This window comes from Leptosomus discolor, chromosome Z (assembly GCF_034619465.1).
Source record: "Leptosomus discolor isolate bLepDis1 chromosome Z, bLepDis1.hap2, whole genome shotgun sequence".
NCBI classification, from domain to species: Eukaryota; Metazoa; Chordata; class Aves; order Leptosomiformes; family Leptosomidae; genus Leptosomus; species Leptosomus discolor.
Genome location: NC_141419.1, coordinates 41,161,557 through 41,172,807, shown reverse-complemented (window position 1 = coordinate 41,172,807; position 11,251 = coordinate 41,161,557). Strand labels below are relative to the sequence as shown.

Genomic DNA, 11,251 nt, shown 5'->3' with positions numbered 1-11,251 from the left:
GGAGGCAGCGGCGGCCGGAGGAGGCGATTTCAACAGGAGCGGAGGACAGCGCGGCGGCGGCAGCCGGGGAGGCCCGGGGGTCGCGCCCGCCCGCCCGCCCTCGCCGGGCGCGGGCAGCCGCCGCCTGCAGCTCGGGGTCCGCGCGCGATGTGGCAATGGGAGGCGCGGGGAGCGACTCGGCCGGAGCGGCCGCGGCGGCAGCCGCCGCCCCGCGCCCCGCGTGAGGCGGCCGCGCCGCAGCAGCCCCAGCAGAAGCAGCAGCAGCAGCGGCGGCGGCGGCAGCCCCCGCAGCAGCATCAGCCCGCGGCCCGCAGCGCCGCCAGCCCCCCGCGGCCCCGCCGCGCCCCCGGGCCCCCGGGCCCCGCCGCGGCGGCAGCGCCAGCGGCAGCTCCCCCGGCCCGCCGGCGGCGGCAACATGGCCTCGGCCGGTAACGCGTCGGAGCCGGAGACCAGCAGCAGTGCGGGCGGCGGCGGCCACCCCGGCCGGGCGGCGAGGAGCGGCGGCGGGAGGCGGCGAAGGACCGGAGGGAATCGGCGCGCCGCCGCGCCCGACCGGGAGTATCTGCAGCGGCCAAGCTACTGCGATGCGGCGTTCGCCTTGGAGCAGATTTCAAAGGTGCATTCAATCTCTCACTTTTTTTTTTCTTTTTTCTTTTTTTTTTTTTCCCCCAGAGACGCGCTAGTGCTGTTTTTCGGTGGGGGAGGAGGGGGGTGGTGTGTTTTCTGGCGGGGGTGGAAGGAGGAGATGGAAATGGAACAGCCACCAATAAAATGCTGGGAAAAAAGAGAGGGACGTCTGTGACTCTTCAGTGCGGGAGAGAGTGCCCTCCTTCCCTCCCTTCTCGCCCGTGCCTGCCCCGCTGCGTGCTCGCGCGGAGGAGCACCCCTCTGGTTCAACTTCCCAACCCAGCCTCAGCGAGCTCCCGGCCTGCCCCCGGCCCGCTCCCCCTCGCCCCCTCCGCTTCCTTTCCTCCCCATCTCCTCGTAGCCACTTCGGCAACACCCGCTCCCCGGCTCGGGGAGAGAGCGGGCGGGCGGGCGGCTGCTTTCTTGGCAGAAGTTGTGCTTTTGTGAAGTTCTCCACCGAGCGCCGGCACGGCGGCTGCCCTCGGAGAGAGAGGGCTTCTCCCGGCAGAGAAAGCTTGCGGCGGTTTTCTTCCCCCGGCGGCCGGAGGGGAAGCGAGGGCCGTAAACAAATTGCCACCTTCGCTCCGCCGCGCAGGTTGCGCTGGTCCCCGCTGAGCAGCGGCGCTATTGTTGGCGGGGAAGGGCAGGAGGGGCAGGGGTGCCCGGCAAGCCCGGCCCGGGCGGGGCGGAGGGACGGCCCCGGCCGCCAATCTCCGCCGGCCAAAAAATGTTCAAAGTAAACAACCTGAAAAGCTGCCTTGGTGCAGGGACGGCTTCGCTTCAGGGAGCGGATTTCTAGGCTTTGTAAGAGGGAGGAAAGGAGGAGGGAAAAAAAAAAAAAATCCATGTGGCTGCCCTCTTCCGTTGACAAATATTGTCGTAACTTACAGATGGCTGCTCTACTTCCTAATTCAGATCACACAGCGTCTCCAAAGTCTATGGAAATGAATTACTTCTGATCTTACAGCGCTGCTCACCACGTGGGTCCTGCCTCAGCACCAAACCCCTGCTAGGAGCCGGGAACGGGGGAAACGGCAGCAAACTGCTACCGACTAGCGTTCCGTCACCACCGCCACCCCCCGCCCCCCCCAACCCGTCAGAGGTCTAAGGAGAGCAGGAAAAGGGACTTCTCTTTCTTGTGGCTGTTACGGCTCATGGGAGGTGGCTACTTCAGCCTCGGAGCCGCTTTGCAGCCTGAGCCACTGCCAGCCCTGAGAAAAGCGCGGTGGGCAGCACAGGTGGGGGCGCGGGGCTCTGGCGCAGCGGGCGTCGCCCCAAACCTATGCGTGGGTCTGGGGCGAGGGTGGCCACCAGCAGATACACCCTGGCCTAGGCAGCACCCTGGGGTGGGTGATCGGCAGGGTCGCGGGGTGAGGGCCCCGCTGGAGGGGTGCCCGCGGTGCACCGTCCTTCCGCCCCGGGACGCTGCGTGGGGGCTGCGCCCCGGGGGCGGGAGCTGCCTGGCCGGCGAAGGGCCGGGGGCTCCCGGGCGAGGCGCCTGGCGGCCTGCCGCGGCCCCCCGACTGCTGACCTCTTCTTGCCTTGCAGGGGAAGGCGACAGGACGGAAAGCGCCGCTGTGGCTGCGAGCGAAGTTTCAGAGACTGTTATTTAAACTGGGCTGTTACATTCAGAAAAACTGCGGGAAGTTTTTGGTTGTCGGCCTCCTGATATTTGGGGCTTTTGCTGTAGGATTAAGGGCAGCTAATCTCGAAACCAACGTGGAGGAGCTGTGGGTGGAAGGTAAGTCCGGGGTCTCCCCTCTTTCTGCTGCCGCCCCTCCCCGCCTGGCCGGCCAGGTAAGGTCGGCTTGAGCGGCGGAGGCTGAAGTGCGTGCGTGTGCGCGCGCGCGCTGGTGCGCAGGGGCCGCTCCGCAGGCCGGGGAGGGCAGGCGGGAGGGCGCCGGCGGGGCGGTTGTCGAGGCGGGCGGGGGGCCGGCGGGGGGCCGGGGCGCGCGGCCCCGGGCGGCACGTACCACTTCTCCGCCCGGGAGGGGGGGAGGGGGGGCGGCGTCCGCACCGTCAGGCCGTGCGCTCGGCGAGGGGGCGCCGAGCCGGGCTGCCTTCAGCCACTCCGCGCCCCCGCCTCTGGCCCCTCTCTCCGTGCGGGAAGGCTGCGGGAGACGGGTCTCTGCGTTCCGGGAGGCGGTGGGAGGCAGAAGCGCTGCCGGGAGGCGCCCCTCCGCCATTTTGGGAGTGCCTGCGCCCGCGCCGGGGGGAGGGGGCGGGCGGCGAGGAGAACGGCGCGGCGGGGCGGGTGCCTGTGTGTGGTCCTGTTTTTTGGACAGCTTTCAGCTGTGGGGGGGAGCGTTTGTCTCAAGGTAAAAAAAAAAAGGGGGGGGGGGCGGAATAAAAAAGGAGGAGGGAGAGGACAAAATACCAAGGCCGCCGAGGCGAAGCGGGGCCTGGCCAGCCGCAGCCGCCGGCGCCGGTGGTGGGGGGCGCCTCATTTCAGGCCCGCAGCTCGAAATCGGCGGCGTAGGAAGGCAGGCTTGGTAAAAGGGGAGGAGCGGTACCGGGGGGGGCTGGGGGTTCGCGGGCTGCCTCTCAAAACAGCCATGCCCACCCTGGCCAAAAACTGGGAAGGGATGGGGAGAAGGGTATTGCCAGCGGCCCCCTCGCAGGCCCCTTGTGTCCCTCAGGGAGTGAGGCAGCCGGCCCAGGCGGGTTACCCCTCTCTGAGAGGCATGGCTCCAGGCTGCCGGGGATTTTCGTTTTGGGTTTTGGTTTTGGCTTGGTTTTTTTGTGTGTGTGTGTGTATCTGTGTTGGCTTTTTGTTTTGGTTTGCTTTTTTTTTTTTGTTTCCGGGGCAAAATGTTATTTTCTTGTCATCACATTCCCCTGTTAGCTGGGTTGACATGAAAACACGATTTCCTTGACCGCAGTAGTTACTCTGGCTTTATGTTGAAGTCGCTTGCAGCAGAATTTGGCTTAGAAAAATTAATATGGAAGGCTGAATAAATAATCATTACTGACTAGCTCTCTGTACATCAATGTGTGGAAAAACAAGTGCTGAGAGCAAAGTTAGTGGCTGTTATGAAGGTGGTCTGTCTCACCCTATGGATGAATATGGGACCAGATTCCAGCCTTGCAGATGACAGGCCTGTTGGGGTCAGGATGAAGTTCATGGGTCATTTAGCGAGTATAGATTTTTCTGTTTTGGAAAACAGTATGTTGCCGACTGAACCTTTTTTTGGTCCATGTAGTCCAGGAGCCCAAAATATTGTATGAGATCTGCTGCCAACAGCCCTGAGAAACAGAGCAGGCAGTGCAGGATCCCATCCACAGGCAGCAATGTGCCTTCAGAGTCTGTACAGGTCACTAGGTCATGTGCACCTTAAATACTAATGTGAACGATTGTGAACATCCTTTTTTTTCCTCCTTTTTTTTTTTTTTTTTTTTTTTTTTTAAGTCCGTATGAGGTGGTTGTGGCAAGGCAAAGTTTCTTTTGTCAGTCTGTGCTCATAGGCATTTTGTCTCTGCTCTTCTGTAGTGTTTGGTAAATAGTATGTGATTGCAGTTCCATCCAGCACACTTACCCGAGGTTTATTATGCTGATATTACTGGGATTCACTTACTTGGAAGAGTGATCCCATCCCATTGATGCCACCCGCTTTTTGTGATCGTCTAATACCAAGAAACTCTTGCTGACAATGCGTGTATGACTAGCCCAGCAGTAAAAAATGCAGTTCTTGGGGGGAAAAAAACAGGATTAGCAAAATAACTACTTTGTTCAGTTGCTGCACTGACCTCTTCTGATGTCATTATTGCTTCTTGAAGGGGGGTGGGCAGAAGTCCTTGGTATAAAATCTAGTTGAAACTGATCTCTGAGGTTTTTATGGCCAAGATGAATTAGTAATGCAGCTGGTTGTACAGAGTTGACCTATGTAATTTCACACCTATTGAGTTTAGTTTTCATGTCAGAATTAAGTAATGTAAAAAATGTATTAAATCTCTGCATTTAGAAACCTTTGCATTTCTAGATTGCTAAAGAAAGGCCAGACAGTTAAGCTGAAATATGGTAGTCTGGTTTTAATTTAAATTAACTTCTAGTCTTCCCATTTCTAGCACTACCTGACGATGTACACAAAAGAGCTTGCTAAAATGTGTTTTCTTGGTAGAGACTGTAAATGTTCTGCTCATGAACCAGGGGTGTTACACAAATAAACTTAACAAATAGCAATCGCGTATTTCTGTTGCTGAACTACAGAGAGAAGTACAGAGTGAGAATTTGAGATAGAACAGATAGAGAAGGAGAGAGTACGGAAAATGCTGTTCTTCCTGTGGAGAAGTGGAGAGCAGTGACCAAGCTTGTTTTTCTGTGCTTATATGCACCTGGTCCTAACAGCTTCAAAGTACGCTCCATGGAGGGTATTATACTAAGGGACCCTTTAGATCAAGGTTTCTTTCAGTAGAAGCAGTGGCTGGGTTGCCCTGTTTATTAAAATAACTTTCTTTATTTTTGCCTTTACATTTTGTTTACCAAGAATTTGAATGAACTGGGCAATGTTGGCCAAATATAGTAGATTACTTGAAGTATATTTGAAGTAACAGTTATAATTTGCTACTGAAGCTTTTTACAGTTACTAGTGCTGAATAAATTGGAAGTATTTACATAACGAGACTGATTTTGTATGGTGTATTTCTGAATACCATGGAGCATGAAACACAATACAGGATTGAAGTTTGCTGGAAGTAAACAGTTACTTTAAAACCATAACACAATTAATTAAAAATAGTGAAGTGAAGGTTAAACGAGTTTTAAGACCATGCACATTCCAAAGTAAATGATGAATACTCTGGGCCTGAAGCTATTATGGCTGAAATATTTACATAAGAAGTTTAGAAACCCACCTTTCAAAGAGAGAAACAGAAAAATAGATCTCCAAAACATCATTCTTTTGAGTTTCCTGTAGTAGTCTTCCTCCTTGAGAATTTGTGCCAGCACTCTTGGCCTTCTCCGGGTCTCTTGATACAAAAGTGGCTTTCCTCTCAGCCTGTTTTTTGACACTAAGTGTTGTAGAGTAGCTTTTTTTAAATTTTATTTTATTTTATTTTTTAATTTTAAAACACAGTCCTCCTCTGGCTGCTGTTCAGAGCACTTCAGTTATTACTGTGTGTCCCACAGCATGCTCTCAATCTGTGCTCCTGTCTTGTAGTCTGGCACTCTGGCATCTTTGGCTGGGACACATGCCTGGTTCCCATCAGTAGGTCTGTCATCCCTGTGTGCATACCTTTGTTTAGTTTCTTAGGCAGACAAGTTCTGGACTGGCATTTTAGTATCAGTTCTGTCATCGACAGCCATTCAGCTTTAGTTGAACTGCTGTATGTGGGTGTCTGTGCATACTGGAGGTGTTTAGCATCTTTATACATGGTACGCCCTTGAGAGAACGAAAAACGGCTTTGCGTTGATTTCCTCTGTGACTGAATTTTGTTGGACACAGATGTGCTTTTAGAAACATCCATTCATAATTAGAAAGTACTCTGGATGGAAAAGAAATCATGCCCATAACTGGTTATGTTTTTTGCTACCATTCTGATAGGCACTCTAAGACCCTGTGTGTGAACAGCAGTCACACAAGTAAATTCACAGCCTCTGCTTCTGAAAGAAGGTAGTTTTGTGGCTCGAGAGAAGGTTCTGTAAGTGGAGCTTGAAATTTCATTACTGCAGTGCCTCGAGTGGTGTTAATTGGAGCAGCCGGTAAGGAGAGAGATGGTCTAGTCTTGTCCCTTGGTAATTTATTTCATGTCACCATTTCCTTGGGATTTTTTTCCCCTCACTTTCTTCATTACTTTTTCTGCTGTAAGAGGTTGAAGATCATGGTGTTCTTCCTGTCTTGCTTTCTGCACTTTTTTGCGTTAGCTGTAGCTCAGTCAAACCTTTGCCTCTTCAAATAGACCTCCTCACAGAGCTAACCAAGCTTTGATGTGCAGAGCCTCTTCTTTAAGCCAGTTTGAAGGAAAAGGATGGGTGATACACTTGGGGACAGGACATAGTGCAGGGAAAACAAAATGCCTCAGTAGCCACTTAGTACATTTGTAGTACTTGAAACAAAGTGTGTTCTAATTGTAAGTGAATTAGAACTGAGCGTGTATGATAGAAACAGTTTGATAGTGAAGATTTGAGGTATGTGTAGGATTGTTTCCTTTCACTCTAGAGAGGCAAAAATCAAGTTACTCTACTGGAGTATTTGTGGCCGACCCATCTTAAATTACGTTAATCTACGCATACAACGTAAGAATGAGGTGAAAACGAGGAAAGTATGTGGGTGATGCAGTAACCAGTATTATTTCCATAGATTCTCAGTTTGCTTAACCCAGCAAGATCAAGTGCAGGTGGAGAGGAAAGTGATTCTTGAGTTCTGCCTAAGGCATCAGTTAACTTTACACTCGTATTCTTTGGAGAAAGAAAAAAGATAGTAAAGGAACAGATCTTTGTGAATTTGTTGTTTCAAGGAGACAAATTTATGTGAGTGGGCTGGAGTAACATGTTTGGTTTGAATTCATGGTTAGCAGGAATTGACCCAGTCAGGTCTAATTCCATTCTGCCACAAACATGCCTATTTGTGCACAGCAGTGGAGTGGTACTGTTTCAGATGTGCTTGCACCTGCATCACCATGTCAACACAGTGTAGATGTCAGAAGAGCAGAAGTTACCTTGCTGGTGAATCTGAGTTGGGATGTTGGTAGGTTGTGTGACAGTCTGGGGGGTTGTCTCTGATCACGTCACTAAATCCGTTAGTTTCACAGGGACCAGGTGACATAAGAGCTTACTTGTCTGTGAATATTGTCTTGTACTGTTTTGCGTTCTTCAGTGCGTATTGAAAGTTCATTGAAAGGTGTTTAACTGGAAAACTTCCAAGCCTGATGCTTTGTTTGAATTACGATTATTTATTACGTAGTTTCTCAAATGGGGCAGTAACAGTGGTGTTTCCACGTGATGGCTGAAGGATAGTCATCTGGGTAACATGCTCTCTTTAATGTTTACTGGACTATTTCAGTCCATGCTTCTGTTTTGAAAAATAACATCAAATTCTAATATTTAAGCTTTGTATGATGTTGTGGATAAAAACACCAGAACAGTGGGTGTTATATTCCTGTGAATTTAAACTCCCTCTGTTTCTGTATATTGAAAGTTGTTAAGAAAACATGTTTAAAGGTTTTAGTTATATGGATATTTGATTGTCATCTTTCGAGGGCCTTCTATTAAATTAAAAATCACTGGAGGTCTCTGTTAAGTTCCATCCTGACACATATCCACATCGCAGCTCAAGAGTCGTTGCTCCTTGCTGAAAAGCTTGTACATAAAAAAATCCCAAACAAACCACCAGCTTCAGTGTTAAAATTCCTCTTTCATCTGTAAGAGTTTTAATGAAGGTATTACACGTGACCATTCTTTGGTCATCGAGAAGGTAAAGGGTGAAATCCTGAACTCAATGAATATAGTGGCAGAACTTGGAATGACTTCAGTGTAGCCAGGCCTTTACCCGCGTACAAAGCTGTGGCAGACTAACAGCGTGCCCTGGCTCTACCTCTTTTGTGAAGGGCAAGAGTAGGATCTCCTTCTGTAGAACTGGCACCCGCCTAAGTGCACGGTTGCAGGGTTCCTTCTGCCTTTCAGACTTCAGAGGCATTTAATTTACTCAAGGCTGCAGAAAATTAATCTTTGTTGTTATTTCCAAACTTAACACACTGTTGCCAATGTCCGTGCCAGAACGTGCCCTACAGATCCTTGTTTGGAAGGGTCTGCTTCCTTCTGTGTTGAAATGTGTATTTAAACAGGGCAGTGCCTTGGCTGCACCATTCCCCTCTTCCTCTCTTCTGAGCTTTGAGTGTAGTCTTGCACTCTGGGGATTTTGCTGCTTATGAACAGGGTGTGAAGGCGTTTCTGTGATTCTGGAGAGCTTGGAGATTTCAGTACAGAAATCCTGGAGTGAAACAGAGCAGTTGAAAGCAGCATTGCTTTATTGTTGGTCCCCATGCCATTGCTGCTGAGCAGGAACAGGGAGAACGTAGGTAAGCAAAAGAGATTGTTCAGCTATAGGGCTGGCTGCTGCTGGAGCTGTGGTGCTGTGTGAATATGGTGGTGAGTGTTTTGAGGTCTACTGCCAGCTCCTGTTACCTGCTAAATGGACTGGGGTTTTTTGGGTGTGGTGGTGTGGAGTTTCTTTTGTGGGTTGTTTTTTTGTTTTTTTGTGGGTTGTTTTTTTGATTTTTTTGGTGGGTTGTTTTTTTGTTTTGTTTTGTGGGTTGTTTTTTTGTTTTTGTTTTTTTTTTTTGTGGTGGGTTTTTTGGTTTGTTTTTGTTGGTTTTTTTTTTGTGGAGAATGGGTTTTCGTTTCTTATTATTCCTCAGCAGAGACTCAGTTCAGGCAATAATGAACTCTTAAAACCATGGATGCTCAAACTTGCTTTCAATGGAGAATGAATGTATTAAGGAAAACTTTGCTCCTTATCCTGACTCCATCCGTTTTCCTGTTTTTTGGTTTTTTTTTTGTTTTTTTTTTTTTTCCCATGGGAAGAGGCAGTCCAAGCCCTGTTACTAAATGGCATTTGTGGTGGTTCCCCAGAACGTAGTAATACTACGTTCCCCAGAACGTAGTAATACTACGTAGTAATACTACGTGCATGCATGTGACAGTTCTTGACGGCTCAACAAATTTAAAGGCTGTTGCATGCAAGTGGATGTTTCAGTTGCACATAACTGTTATGAGGCTCCAAAATATGACAGCTTCCAGATGTATGAACCGACTGATCCCTTTGTTTAGATTATGCACCACAGCTGATGCCTAGATTAGTGCTGGCTGGACAAAGCTATGGGAGATTTGTCTGTTTTCCACGATGCCATGTTTATATTTCATTTGGATTTCTCTTTCAAAGCTGACCTCCCTATGACCTGTTGGAGCTGTGTCCACTAGGATGCTAGTTTTAATGTGTCTGCAACTGCTTTCCTTTTGGTGTCTAATGGAACATGTTCTCATTTTGACACTCATGGACTTTTATGCACAATCCTTTTAACAATGAATTACATGCTTCAACTTACGAGCGCTCAGGTAAAACCATGCTTGTAAAGTTTTCTGCCCCACAGCTAGCTTTTAAAGAATATTCTGGTTGGTTAAAACAGTGTTTTGGTTATAGACCTTGTGGGGCTGTTCTTTGTCAGGCATTTTCTGCTGTATATGGAATAAAGTTCAGTCTTGAGGCTTTGCACAGTACTTTTTCTCTCTACAGATGATGATGTGGATGTACATGGTTCTAGCTGCTCTTTTTGGAGTTCAGCAGGAGCTGGAGTGCAGATTTTTACCAAGTTCATTCTTCTTTGTGTCTACTGTACAGTTACATATTTTCTCAATCATACTTTTTTATCTTCCATACACCTTTGATTTTTTTAATTTCTCTAATCTCCTCTGCCTTGTGTTATGTAGAAGGTCTTTCCCTGTTTGTGAGTTACTCTACCTAGTTTACCGATTTCTTCAGGTTTTCCTAACTCCTTAAGGGCAGAATGACAGTTCTACAATAAGAAGTGTGGTCCCGTGTTAGGGTTCAGAAAGATAAAGTTCCACAGCTTTCATTATTACTTAGAGAAATTAAAATGGTTTATCGGCTGTTGATGCTTTACTGAGGCAACAGGTTCCCAAGATGGTGCCCTGTGACAGAAGACTCAGCCTTTGAAGTATGATTTCTGCCCTGAAAATGCATGCTGTCTTACAGTGGCCGCTTTATTTCTGTGCCCATGGATCAAGGAAGACAGGAAAATGTTCTGCTCCTGTTTTGCATGATGTGTGCTATTTTATTATCCACTTACCATGTGCCAAATATGACCGATGAATACCGGATACAATAAGCTGTGTTCATCCTAGCTGTTAGCTGAGTGACTTTGACTTGAAATAGTTTTTCATTTTACGTTGCACTAGAAATAGATGGAGTGGAGTTGCAAGGAGTAATTTTGAATTCAGAATTTAAAAATAAAATTATTTTTCTTAATTCCTTTTTTGTTGTGTAAACTTCATTTAATCTATATAGATACAATGTACTCATTACTGTTTTTTCTCTGTTACTTTCATTCAGTATCACCTCAGTTGCTATAAACATCCTGAATTTGGCAGAAGCAGTAGTTTCCTGAGGTTAAAAAGCCCTTTATGGAAACTCCTGACCGTATAGGTGTTTTGATGTATGGAGAACTTTAATTTTGGTTTTTAGGATGAATGGCTTGGCTTTAACTTCTGCTTGGTTTTGGAAAACTTAGTTATTTCAGTGCTTGAGCAAAATATATGAGAGGTAAGGGAATGAGCAGAACTATAACCTGACTCTTTTCTGCAAAGGTGCTGCTCCTTTAGAGAATTGTATTGAACTTAATTCCAGCTTCAAATATACAAGTAATCATTGTATATTTGAAACATCTGTATTTTGCTCATGTGCAAGAAAAAGATGATATTTTTAAGGCACATGTGCAGTGTTGTGCACGCATATACCTGAAGCTGGAACTGAGCCCTTAAATTGTAATACAATCTTCAGTGAGATAAATTAAAAGAAACAGCCTTCTCTTGTTTACCAGTCTGATGCATTTCTGCTTTTCAGTCAGCAACCAAAAGCTAAGTGTAGCAAACTAGAAATGAGCACTGTTGAGT

General features: G+C 48.2%; 1 protein-coding gene across 1 annotated transcript in view; it reads left to right on the top strand.

Moving 5' to 3' along the window:
* Positions 1–415: 415 nt before the first annotated feature.
* PTCH1 (patched 1) overlaps positions 416–11,251 on the top strand; it is a 66,096-nt gene continuing 55,260 nt past the window's right edge. Inside the window, exons 1-2 of the mRNA XM_086479065.1 lie at positions 416–616; positions 2,176–2,368. Of these exons, the coding sequence (XP_086335191.1) occupies positions 416–616; positions 2,176–2,368 (394 nt within the window). The remainder of the gene's footprint in view (positions 617–2,175; positions 2,369–11,251) is intronic.